Below are 13,528 nucleotides of genomic sequence, written 5' to 3' on the forward strand. Positions count from 1 at the left end.
TCTGTTAAATTATCCTTGGTCCTCATTACCATGGTTATATGGTTTTTAAAATAAATAATAAGTAATAAAAAAACAATGGAATTTGTAATAAAAAAAAAACTAAACATGTAGAAACTACAAAAACAACTTCTATCAAAGTAAAATATTGCCCAATAGCCTATTTAATAGAAGTAATAACATTTATAATGAATACATTTCTGCCAAAACACCACAAGCTATTTGTACAGTGATAATAACTGCGAGTTAGATTATGGTGCTGAATTGACAAGTTTGTAATGTATTGGAGTTTTCCAGTTTACCTCGTCTTGCAGTTCACATGTTCGTGGCTGTTTTCAGCAGCAGCAGCATCACTGCAGAACCTTTAATGCTTTTTTAGCTCATACAAAAACATGCTAAGGAATAACGCAATTCGTTGTGTTTCTACGCTATGCTTTGAAGCTTATTTAAATGCCTTTGTTTACAATCCTTTTCCTTAAAATAATACAAAACTAAAACAAATTAAGACTTTATAGAGGGGAAACTCTTAGTTGATAGCCTGATAGTTCCCTGATCTAAAGTGTTACATTGATTTTTTTATTTTTATTTTTTTGTATAACACACTACAAACGACAAGCAAATATATTTTAGCTCATACAAAAGCATGCTATTCGTTGTGTTTCTACGCTATTATTTGAAGCGGTCTCATGAAAATGCGTATAAATAGTACGCCAAATGAAAACGAAAACTCGTGGTATTGATACGCAAAAATGGACTTTGGCGTGCATATGATACGCAGTTTTCGCGTGCATATTATACGCATCTACCCCACAACCCTAAGCCTACCCATCGCGTAGCATATACACGCCAAAGTCAATCTTTGCGTATCAATACCACGAGTTTTGGTTTTTATTTGGCATACTATTTATACGCACTTCCATGAGATCGGGTTGTTAAATGCCTTTGTGTACAATCCTTTTCCTTAAAATAATACAAAACTAAAACAAAACGTTTTCAAATACTGTTGTGAGGAAAAATTAATGAATCCTCTCTGATAAGAAAAAAAATATTTTATCATTATCAAATAATAACGCTTGAGTACTTAAATGTGAATGAACAATATAATGTTTTTTTTGTAAGACCGCAGAGTTGACAAAGTGTACTTCTGTTTGAATATGCTTAGTATGTTTGTCTCTAAATTCATGCACTTTTTATATAAACATTTGCATATAATATTGTAAAAACAATGCATTTATTTAGTTGACAAAATTACGAGCACTGTTATGCATGTTAAGACATGAATGTTTATTGCAATATACTAATGCACAATTTAAATTAATGTAGCCTACGTTTATGTTAATTATATTTAGCCTATACTGTTTTTAAATATGTAATTTCAGGGTTGGAATTCTGCAAGACACTGAAGTGTTATTATTTGACAATGGATAAAATCTGGTTTGTTCTTAATAAGTTTTGTTTTAGTTTGTATTATTTTGAAGGGAAAAAAATTTAACCATAAGCATTTAAATAAAAAATAACGATTATACAGTGGCACAGTGTTTGGTGTAACGGTAGATGGCGACATTGCACCGCGTTTAACTGTTGAAATTCAGCAGGTTGTGTGAAGCGTAGGCCTTAAACTGAGCAGTAGGGGTTAAACTGAGTTAACCTCGGCACGCTTGTTGACTTTCTCTGTTCTTTCTGCTCGTTAATAATTCCAATAATCCTCAAGCTCAGCTAAAATATGTCCCATGCTTTTATTTGACTGTCACTGATTTCATGGGAGTGGGAATATAACGTGTTTTTGACAACTGAGATTTTATTTAAATTGAGATTTCAATGAGAAATATGAAATGTAGTATTATTTTATTAATTATTTGTATGCTTGATTTAGAGGGCATCAGAGTGCATATAAAAGGGCGTATTATGAGTGCGCCGATAATTTCGAGGGAGTTTTACGAGTTGTGAATATTGATCATAAAATGATCAAAAGTGTGGCTTTATTTGCAGTTTCATTCGTTTATTACCTCTATTGTATTTATTTTTTACCTAGGCTACTACCTGTTTATTTTTACTACAATAAAATAAGGACGCGTTCTTTCCTTTTGAAGAGCGTATTTGATGGTGAAGAAGCGAGTTATTCTTAATTCTAAAAGATACAATTTCACAGACAATTGCCTAAATGCATACAATAAGCCAAAATATTGCTGGTTCAAATATTTGACCGGTTATTTATTAATTTATTTATTTTCCCCCCCCAAAAAAAGAAGCGTAACACGTTTGTAAGCACAAGTTTGGGGGAGTTTCATGCACTGCCAGAGTAGCTGGTATAAACTGATTTTAATAATTAGAAAGCTTTTTTTTTTCAAACCAGCTACAATAAAGCAGTCTTGGTCGTGTTTTACAGAAAATAAAAAAATAACTCATTTGAGCATGGTTAAGCAATAAATAAATAAATACACTTACTGTTGTTGTTTTGTTTTTTTTGAGAATACATCGTTTTATTGTACTGTACATAACTGTAATTTGTCAACTAGTTAAACTAACAAAAGTGCAATCATTATTATTCTAATACGTTTTTTGTAGGCCTCTTACACATGAATTACCCACAAACCTACACATTCACCCCTGAAAATATAAGAGGTGGAAATACTGAAGAGCCGACAAAAAAGAAACACACATAAGGTTTAGACAAATAAGATATTTGGTATTCAAGTGGGTTTGTGACATGCATTGATTCCCGCCATTGAACTCAGAATTCAGTATTTCGCGGTGTTGCTGAGTGCATTGAAAATAACAAGGTTTCATTTTACTACGACTTTAAATACTCAGTCATTGAGCCTTTCGCATCCTCACTGAAAATGTGGTCAAATCAAACAAAAGACTTGGCTATTGATTATGGACTGGATAAACAGCTTTGTTAAAATCACGTCTCCTCGTTTGCAGACGCTTCGAGGTCTTTCCAAGATAGTAAATATATGTCATAATCTTTCCAAAAAAAGCCCAAACGCTCTCGCTCCCCGCGGAGTCCTCAGTTCCGATCAGTTCATTTCTTTCTTCATAGTTTCTCTCAGTGAATAGGACGGCTTCGTTTCGCCTTCCATTGATTGTATTTATTCTTCATAGATAACCGTGCATCAAACGCACACAATCTCGTAATTTGCGAGTTCAGTCCGTACGTACGGGTTTATTATTATTACTATTATTATTATTATTTTCTGCTTGTCGTAGTTTAAATTACATAACGCATGGCTTTACATCTTGACAGACTCCTTGGTGATGAAGCTGATGGTGATAGTAGGATCCACTGCTGGATGGATGAAACGACGTAATACCGTTGAAGTTCAGCACAAAGTCTTTTCTGTCACAGACTGGCGATGAGTGGGATTGGTATCGAGACATTCCTGCTGAGCGAGAAAAAACACACCATTATTAGTATATTGCTAGAATAATGTCGTCATCGAACGTATGCTTAATTGTCTTTACACTCTTCTTAGAAGTGGATGCATTTCAGTTTAGCGCTTTCTACAGAAAAGTAATAGCCTATTGTTTTTAGGTTTAATAGAAGACATGCTTATTACTAGCTCAGACAATGCATTCGAGTGCTTTCAATTTCAGTCTTTTAAGAACAATGGCATTGTTTTCTGTAAATCTCTGTAAGTGACCTCAGTTCAACCGATATCAGACTTCCTCCCATTTTTGTTTCAACGCATTATTAGAATTATAACAATTATCCACCGCATATGTCTTGCTTTTTCTTATATTAAAACGTCGTTTAGGTAGCTAAGTGTTTATTTTTTTGTCCACCTGGGCCTCATAGGAAGCCTCACAGATAAAACAGCCCTCACTGAATACACGTGTAAAATCCTCTTTAGTTTGCATTAATGTCGGGGTTTCATTGCCAATCTACTGTTTTCTTAACCTTAAGAAATGATGGAAAGAAAGAAAAAAATCCCAAACAGCTCACAAAGGCCTTCTGCGTCACACATCTGCTATTTTCCTAATTATACTGTTTCTCCAAAACAGCACTGCAGGAAAATCAACTCAGCAAGTGTGAGTAATTCTTAATTGCCACGCACAAACTTTAATTCATTAGTCTAAACGCGCCTCTAGCACATGCAACGCATTAAACTATGTAGGCCTCTGAAGATAATTTAGGCTACTTGCATGTCCCAATTTGAGGAAATAAAAAACATTTATGATTGTACAGTCTCATGACTCAAGGAATTTGCCCTTTCTGTAAATACTATGGTCCATAATTGTAAATAATTAACGATGAATAGGTACTACGAAAACATAGTAAGTGCATTTTTAAAAGCATTAATGAAATGGCTTCGATACGCGTTGCTAATACATCGAGAAATATTTGGCTAAATTGGTACAAATGGTGTCGGCCTCCTGTATACAAATCTGATTTAACATCGATGTGTTTGCTTAAATTGTAATATTTAAGCATGCCTTTTTTTTAACGGCATTAAATTAAAATGTTATTATAATAACAGCAGCTACATTATTTTTATTTATATTATATTTGCATAATGCCTTTTTATACCTGCTAAACTTGATATAGAAATCTCAAATCGATACATTATGCTTTACCTGAAATGTCGGCCGACTCTCTGCCGTTGTGATGCAGATAGCCCTGCTCCAGAGAATAAGGCGGCATACTCGAGTGTAATCCAGAGGAGGTCGGGCTGCTGGAAGCTAGCGGCTGCTGTTTAATGTAAGGAGACACTCCTGATGAAGCCCAATGTGCCGAGGCGGCTCCATACGGCGAATGGCACTCCAGAGAGCCGCTCATGGCCGGCGGAGAGTGCAGCGGACTGTTGCTGTTGTCTGGGCCGTACTCGCCGTTGGAAGCGACTTGGCACGCCGTCATGTATGTAGAACCCGAGCTGGGCGACATGTGTGAGACATGATGGCCTGCTGTACTGAGGCCATCGTAACCCGTGTGAACGCCAGGCACAGGGTTGCTCATCATGTCCAGGTTGTAGCCGTTGGTATGGCAGGCCAGGGACGCGGAGGGCGACTGGAAGTCGAAGTTTTGGGGCAGCATCGAAGCGCCGAAGCCGATGCCGTTCATCATGCGGTACATGGGTTTGAGAGCCTGGCATTTCCTTCGGAAACCACGGGGCCTGCGTCGGAAAGAGCCCTCCTCGAACATGAACTCGCTCCCGGGGTCGATGGTCCAGTAGTGGCCTTTGCCCGGCCGCCCGAGGCCTTTGGGAAGTTTGATGAAGCACTCGTTGAGAGACAAATTGTGTCTGACAGAGTTTTTCCAGCCTTGGTAGGAACCCCTAAAAAACGGGAAACGCGCTTGGAGGAACTGATAGATTTCACTCAGCGTTAACCTTTTGGTCGGGGAGCTCTGTATCGCCATGACTATGAGGGCGATATAGGAATAAGGCGGCTTTTCGGGGCGTCTCATGCCCGAGTTGGACTTTTTGCCCTTGCTGCCGGTCGCAGCTGTGCTCTCCAGCGCTGTCTGTGTGCTCTGAAGCGCCGAGTGCATGGTACTGGATGCCGGGCTGGATCTGATGGGAGCCGGCGTCGGGTCCAGCTGCTGCTGAGAGCTCTCAGTCGTCATTGCTAAGCCTTGTAGCCCAAAGGAAGCTGAACGGATGTAAAAATACGGGTTTAATTTTCAAAAGTAGAGTCAGGGTTAAAAAATAAATGAGAAAACTCTGTGTACTCCAAGCAAATCTCTTTTAAAAGCCAATTACTCTTCAAGGCGGCCGAGGTCAGTGCGCCACAATTCTGCTCTGCTCGCAGAACGCGCTCCTGGTTGAAGCCACCAGCTGTGTGTCGCCCGGATAGCGACCCCTCCTTAGTCTCTTGGTGGCCATCGTGAAGACTAATCCTTTAAGAGAAGGAAACTCAATGCTCCAGAGTCCTCTGGCGCAAAGACGTGCGGCCAAACAAAACGCGACCACCTATCAATTCGTAAATCTCTCTCTGCCCCCTAGATCCCCACTAAATTCCTCCAAGAAATCTCCTCAAACTGCAGAGACCCACCCCTTTCCATGTCTGGCATGCCTCCAGCTATCGGTCTGGCAGGAGGCTGTGCAGAGTCCGAGGAGAGAGACTCCCCACCTCCCCTCTGACAGCCTAAATACACGCAATAACGCCATTTATCAAGCCTAGTCCGACGTTTCAATCAACAGCGCCACACGCCAAACACAGGGGCGAAGGCTGTCAGAGCTTCAGTAATTAATGGCGTGTTTTGGTGAGAGTTCTGGCACTGGAAAACGGGAGGTTTAAATAGAAAAGCACTTCTAGTGAGTGGTACGATGTAACGGCGCGTTTGACCGTCTGGAGAAGTAAGTGCGAAGCGAGAGCACATCGCTTCGCCGAAGAGAGAAGAATGCGAGCACGTAAGGCAGTGACCTGGTTGAGCGTCTTGTAAAGTACGCATGATGGGGGTGGGCGAAAAAAGTCCATCTCCAAGTGTATACAAGTTCTTGTAAAGGGCTGTTCTGGATAAATGATTTTGACATGAGTGGAAGCAGGATTTTTCCATCAGCCGCTGCGCCAGTGCTCATATACCACACACAGCGCAGTGTCAGTTTACCATCCCAGACCCCTATCATCCCCCCTGAGAGAGGGACTAATTAATTGTGGAAAGTGAGCTTAATTGGCCATACGGAAAAAAAAACGAGAGAAAAAAAATATCTCCAGTGCAACGCAACATGTATGATTATCGTGAAAGAAAAATAACAATAAATGCGCAAAGTCACTTGATTTTATATTAAATATTTAATACAAAATATCCAACTTAACGGTGCATGCCGAATGACAATAATAATAATCATATTAATTATTATTATTATTTTTTATGCTTGCATAATCCAAGTAGTCGGTTCTGTAATTAACGAATTTTGTTTTATTATCATTACGCGTGTCAAAGATTAGGCCTATTTAGAACAATTCTTTGTGTGTGTATTTATTTGCTCTGTAAACTAATCTGTTCTACTACTGTTTACTGTTGGCCTTTTTTAATTTGGCTTCGTCGTGAATACGCGCACTAAAATATACGAATGCAACGCGAGGGCAGTTTTCACAGCCGTGCCTCATAGGCAGAAACAAGCAGTCTTTATCAAAGCCAACAAAAGGATGTAGAGATAAAATCAGCCCTCGTCATAACAATAAAGGTAAAGAAAATAATCGCCACAAAAATTCCCGGCAACATCAAACCCACTATCCCCGCTGCGTTCAGGATGCACGCTTGGCTTAGAAAAAGCGTGCGCGGTGCAGAAGAAAAATACGTGAAAGACTTTGAAGGTTTCTCATTGTGGGGATAATGTTGTATTCTTGTATTAGACTGCTGGATTCCTCTACTGTTGTAGCTGACCTTTTGACTAAAGGTGACTCTGAGTCGGCGTTTGTCAATGCTAAGAGCAGAATAATGCCGAAATTAGAGGTTTTTACTCTCCTCGTGACAAGAGGCACTTCGGGGGACGGATATTTGCAGTTCTGGACAGAAAATATAAATATTGAATTGCTAAATATATCTGTGTCCGCTCTCGGGGAAACTCTGCGAAGAAAAAACAAAGCCCTGAGTTCTCGAGGCGCCTATGAGTGACATAAATATATCTAAATATATCTGTGTCCGCTCTCGGGGAAACTCTGCGAAGAAAAAACAAAGCCCTGAGTTCTCGAGGCGCCTTCGAGTGACGAATGTTTCTCTCCCTCACAAGTCCAACAACTTCAGCGATTGTTTAAATTGCAATCAAACAAATAAACTGCATGATGATAACAAAGATTACGCTCTTTGGGGAATTGCTGACGTGGATTTTAATTTTCCCTGCATCTTCATTTTGCTATGAAAAATACAAAAAAAAAAAGAAAACAAAGTTGGATACCTATTAAAAATCTAACCAACAACCAGTTATTTTTTGTAATATGTGTATTTCCTTTCCTATATATATGTGTAGAAATATATAGAATACCATTTGACCGTGTGAAAGAAATGTGATTACAATAATCTTGTTTTTGAAATACCACACTTTTGCCCGCTGTTGTGTAGCAGATATTGTACATTACGTCCTGTAGGTTGCAGTACAGTCTCTCCAGATGATAGACCCTTTAAACGCCGTAAATAGCAACAGGCCTTGTCAGTTTGATTGGTGGTAATGGCTTTCTCCTGACGTCACATTACACTTAATACGTAGAAGTTGAGTTTTATTTTATTATTATTTTTTTTTTTTTTTGGTTTGGCCAGAGCAAGTGTCTAATCACAGTGTTGCAGACTTAACATAATGTCGATTTCAATTATGTGAATAACAACATTTGTGACTGTAACATTTAGGAACTATAAAGGATACAAATATACTGACATTAATATATCGACATTTTAACTTTTGTGGGTTATTATCCTGCGCACGCGAATGATTATATTCACTTTTTTCCCTTCATTAGCTCGTTAATTCGTCAATTTAATGTGCATCTGATATCATAATTCCCCAAATCGTGCTTATGAAACGGTCTGCCTTTTAGGAAGATTATCTGTTGGAACGTGTCTATTTGACCTAAGCAAAATTGAGGCTCTATATACGATATCGATAATGACATTGAATTAACATACATGGTCAAATAAATAAATAAAAGTAAAAAACGAACGAAACTGTAGCAATAATAACAACAATTACTGCTACACTCTAAAAAAATGCTGGGTTGTTTCAACCCAACTTTGGGTCAAATATGGACTAACCCAACTTTTGGGTTAAATATTTAATGTAAAATTTTAACCCAACAGCTGGGTTAGTCCATACTTGTTGAAATATGGTTGAAACAGCACAGCATTTTTAGAGTGTGTGTGTGTGTGTGTGTGTGTGTGTATATATATATGTATATGTATGTGTGTGTGTGTGTGTGTATCTGTATGTGTATGTATATATGTATATGTATATGTGTGTGTGTGTATGTGTATATATATATATACATACACACGAAAAGTGTTTGAGGGATATTTCTGCTATGTTTGAAGCAGAAGCAAGGGCATAGATTTACAAATTAAGCATTTTATTGTATATCTTAATACTGTACTTGGCCTTGACAGCTGAGTTATGTTATCTTATCTTCAGGACCGTGGACAGCTCGTGGAAACGTATTCAACGATTTCACCCTGCGTCCCTTTGCGATTTCATTTCAATATTCACAGCTGCCTCAAACTGAAGCTGCTTTATCTTGATTTATTGTCCTTCACCAAAGTCTCAAAAACAAGAGGTATCAGTCTCAACGCGCTGAATTATTAATATAGTGCACATGTTAAGGATGCGGATGCAGGGGAAGTGTGAAAACAAACAGAGGCGCCCAGACAGAGGACAACAGCACATGCAGGTATGCTATAAAACTCTCTGGCCATTGCAAACATAATAACATTGTAAAAATATAATCAATAACATAATTGAGGGTTAATTCAGGATTATTGGGACATTTTTCCCCAGTCGTCTCAATGACAAAAGTGTCCTAATTTACTTGAATTCACCCTTACATTATGAGAAAACGAGTTGGAAAACGTGATTTTGTTTGTTTTATGAATCACGTTGTACTTCCAGTCAACATTTGCTATTTTAACTCACAATAAGCAGCACTGTCAGTAATTGGGCGAAAATGTTATAATTCGTGAAATATATTTGCACACATGACAGAATTCACAGAATAATATACTTTTTCAAACATCTGCCGATAAACGTATTGATTGATAGGAATCGATTTACTTTTAAAACATGTTTTATTATTCAATATAAAATGCGCATGCATTCTGTCAGCGAAAGTAGTTTACAATAATTCCAGTTTAGATGCAGCTAGGAGCCTCACTTTCTTTATAAGAACTCAAATTGATCTCGTCTCTAGTTTATCATGAACAGCAAATCTGAAATGAAAACAAGTTTACTTTGATAAGACTCGCTTGAGGCACCTGGTTCAACACACTTAGAACAAACACAAATGACAAATAAATACACAGATGACAGCTTAAAACATCACAACCGTTCAGTAGGACAATACAAATAGAATATTAAATAGTTCACAACTTTCACTCCTTGCCATTTTGAATAAAACATTCCCGGACGATCTTTATGCAGGCGGATGAAATGTATGTCTTTATCAAGTCACAAGTGCTCAGAAAGTGCCAAAGTACCCCACCCTAGAACCACACGATATTACGACAACAAATAGTCAATTTTGAACGGGTGAAAGCCCGGCACGGGCGCTGCCGCAGTCGTGTGTGGGATCGACAGGCACTCGGATGTCAGCTGGAATGGGAAAAAGTCCCGTTGGTGACGGCAGCTGATGGCGGGGTCCTCCGGGGGCCCGTAGGGTCGAAGCACCTGCGTGTGAGGAAGAGCCACAGGGGAGCCTCGCATGACATAAGGCAGCAGCATGTCCACTCCCCCCTGCCAGGTGTCAGCTTTGTGAACGGGGCGTTCCTCTTTCCTGAAAGGTCGGCTGAGGATGCTGTCAATGGCGAAAGAGCTCGTGAACTTGGTGCTGGAAGGGGGCGTAACAATAGTGTCCACCGCAGGAGCTTGGCTCGGCCCCTCTGGCTCCTTGCCTGTTTTTTTGCTGATGCGCTTTCTCCTCCGACGAAACACTCCGTCCGCAAAGGTGTACTCGCTCTGCGGGTTCAGCATCCAGTAGTTGTCCTTCCCCCACGGTCTGGAGGGATCCCGCAGCACCTTGAGAAAGCAGTCGTTGAGAGACAGATTGTGGCGCACTGAATTCCTCCAGCCGGTGTAGCTGCCTCGAAAAAACGGGAACTTTTTCATGAGGTAGTCATTGATTTCGGCCAGAGTGAGGCGGCCCGAGTTCGAGTCGCGGATGGCCATGGCGATCAGAGCGATGTATGAGTACGGAGGCTTGGGTCTCCGGGTGTAGGGCTTGCCTTTGCTCTCAGCGCCCGGAGGAACAGGTGCGGGACTGTGCGCCACGCAGTCTCCATCCGAGCCCAGCTCTTCCTCCGCCGACATCGGCGACGGGATGCTGCCCTCGGCGTCGCTGCAGAGCTCCGCGGGCTTGGAGTCGTAGTGACCCCCGCAGAAAACCTCCAGCTTCATTTGCTGAACTTGTGACACTATTAACTGTCCAAACGCTTCTGCCGAGTAAGGTTCCTTTAAAACACACACACACGCACACGGGACAAGCAGCTTGAGAGCTAGAATATCCACGCGGAGCTGTCAAACACGATCCAACGCGTGAGAGTGACAGGACCTGTACCTGCTGCAGATAAGTGCACTTAACATCCCTAGCGCGCGCTCAGCTGTCTAATATAGCCGCTCACCTCCGGGTATGCCTACAGGGGGCGGGGCCTGAGACTTTAAGTCTTAAAATCACTCTTACAAAAACACACGGATCATGCACACCCTGTTTTGAAATAAAGCGGTCGAGCGTATGTGGACAAACATCAGACAGACTCATGATGAATTGCTTTGTTGATTTGAGCCGAGTTTCGTCACAGTGAGGCGGCTTCACCTGCGTCCTTGCTCACCTTTGCTCAACGCGCTCGCGGAAGAATTTCACCTCAGGAAACCAGGGGGCGTGCGTTTATCAGACATGGCACGTCGCGCAGTCAGCCAAAGCTTTACCTATAGGAAGAATAGTCCTTAAAACTATAATAGAGTTAGAATTTGTTTTAACATACTGTAATCACTTCCCAACATTTTTGATGTCAGTGTAGTTGTGTTGATCACATTACTCATTAGTCATTAACTGCAGCGTGTTACATTTGTTGATGATATTATGCTTAACCTCTGGTCTAAAGCATTCCTAAGAGTAGAGCATAACTGTAGAGCATACTGCAAAAGAGGACGTCTTTTAAAAACAAAACAGAGATATCATGACTATGCAGTTGTTTAGCATCCCATTTATACACTTTTACATGATGAATGTCGTTCATGCAGTTAAATAAGATGCATAATGCCAACTATGAATTTAGAGTATAGCTTTCTTCTAATTTTCAAACTCGAGTTATAGGTTGCATCAAAGATTTTAGTCATTAAACACTGAATGGACACATTTTGAGCTGTGTTGCATGTCTAATGTAGTAAAATCAACTTACATTATATTACATAAGCAAGCAGAATGTGCTTTAGAATTATGCTTAAAACATGCATTATAGTTTCCTTCATGTGTTTTGAACATTCAAGTGGTGTCAGAATGTCTAAGACTGTAAATCAGGAGCAGTACAGATATTTGATATATGCTTCAATGCCATGACACTCATTTGTGTCTGGAGACTCCAGACCTGTTAATTAAAAAGAAAACGTATGCATTTCATACATATATTGTCTTGAATATACCTCTTATAATTTTGTACATTTCTAAATTAAAACAATGTTTTAGTGTTAAAGTAAAAAAAAAAAAAGTCAAGGTTCTGCAATCATACTAATACCACGATGAAGAAAAGTCCCTTTAAAAAAAACGAAAAGCTTGCAACTTTAAAGTCGACTTTTTATATTTCACTTGCTCTAAAGTCAACAAAGTCACATATGCTCAGGAGCTTTGTAGTTTTTTATATTTTTAAGTAACTGTGCCAGTATATTCTGCCTTTGATAATTCAATTGCAATATAAATAAATAAGAAAAAATAAATAAATAACAAAAATAAAATAAACTGGGTTTTTAGATATTTTGTCTCATTTTAAGTAGGTCTGATCAGCACCTAACAAAACCACAAACAAAAAAAAAAAAAAAAAAAAAAAAAAAAAAAAAAAAAAAAAAATATATATATATATATATATATGCTACCGCATTTAATATACATCATACGTGAAATAAGACTTTGCCAACAAAACATGAAGCCATATTTGATTATTTATTGAAGCAAATACTAGATTGGTCTATATATAATAAGCATTTAACATTTGATAACTTTTTGTATCTGATGAATGATATAGGAAATGCATTATATGAAAAAAATCTAAATGAACAGTTTAATACATGCACTTTTTTTCTGTTTTCTCCTAGTACTCAAGATTTGAAATGCATATGTTGCATGCCAATACAACCCATAGAGTAATCTTCATTAGCATCAATGGTTTTTCGTTTCCACTGCCAAAGCAACAAGAAAAAGCCCCACTGTCAAGTTTAATATGCTACACATTTTTAATGAACAGTTTATGCCTGAGACACACATCATCATCCTTGGCCTGTTGACTGCTTGTTGCTTTCCATTAACCTGCCGCACAAACAGAGGACACCATATTACGCTCGCTCTCACAGGTTTCATGTGTTGGGTCGGTGCTCCTGCAGGTGTGACGGTGAGAGGATCCTGCTCTCACCAGCGGTCTGAACCATAACTCAAATATTTAGATTTGAAGTGCTTTGCAGATATTCATTAATGTGTGAGAAGAGGTTTACCACACACTCCACAGTCGGCACATTGGATGAAGCAGTAGGTTCCACTTCCAGACTGTGGCCAACCGCAAAAGCACTGGTAATAGCACCTGCAGTACCTCATTACCAGTTAATCGTTTTTCGCTGTATGAGACCGTAAAAACAACTTAAGGGTGTAACAGGGGAAAACTGCGTGATGCATACAGTCCCTCGCTAAT

At 39.4% G+C, this 13,528-nt stretch overlaps 2 protein-coding genes across 3 annotated transcripts; both read right to left on the reverse strand.

Annotated features, from left to right (window-relative positions):
- Nucleotides 1-2,817: 2,817 nt before the first annotated feature.
- On the reverse strand, nt 2,818-5,929 carry LOC107671725 (forkhead box protein F2-like). 2 transcript variants are annotated; one of them, XM_016464667.1, is made up of 2 exons: nt 4,576-5,929; nt 2,818-3,383 (listed from the first exon to the last, which is right to left on the reverse strand). In XM_016464667.1, exons 1-2 carry the CDS (start codon nt 5,561-5,563, stop codon nt 3,214-3,216), a joined length of 1,158 nt encoding a protein of 385 aa, XP_016320153.1. In that variant the 5' UTR covers nt 5,564-5,929; the 3' UTR covers nt 2,818-3,213. The 2 variants fall into 2 exon arrangements, with proteins under 2 accessions (XP_016320153.1, XP_016320154.1); XM_016464668.1 differs by having other exon boundaries at nt 2,818-3,380; nt 4,576-5,928.
- A 3,709-nt stretch (nt 5,930-9,638) lies between these two features.
- On the reverse strand, nt 9,639-11,201 carry foxq1a (forkhead box Q1a). The gene has a single exon (XM_016464669.1). The coding sequence runs from the start codon at nt 11,031-11,033 to the stop codon at nt 10,140-10,142; it is 894 nt and encodes a 297-aa protein (XP_016320155.1). The 5' UTR covers nt 11,034-11,201; the 3' UTR covers nt 9,639-10,139.
- Nucleotides 11,202-13,528: the final 2,327 nt, after the last annotated feature.

This window comes from Sinocyclocheilus anshuiensis, unplaced genomic scaffold, assembly GCF_001515605.1.
Source record: "Sinocyclocheilus anshuiensis isolate Anshui unplaced genomic scaffold, SAMN03320099.WGS_v1.1 scaffold524, whole genome shotgun sequence".
Lineage (NCBI taxonomy): Eukaryota > Metazoa > Chordata > Actinopteri > Cypriniformes > Cyprinidae > Sinocyclocheilus > Sinocyclocheilus anshuiensis.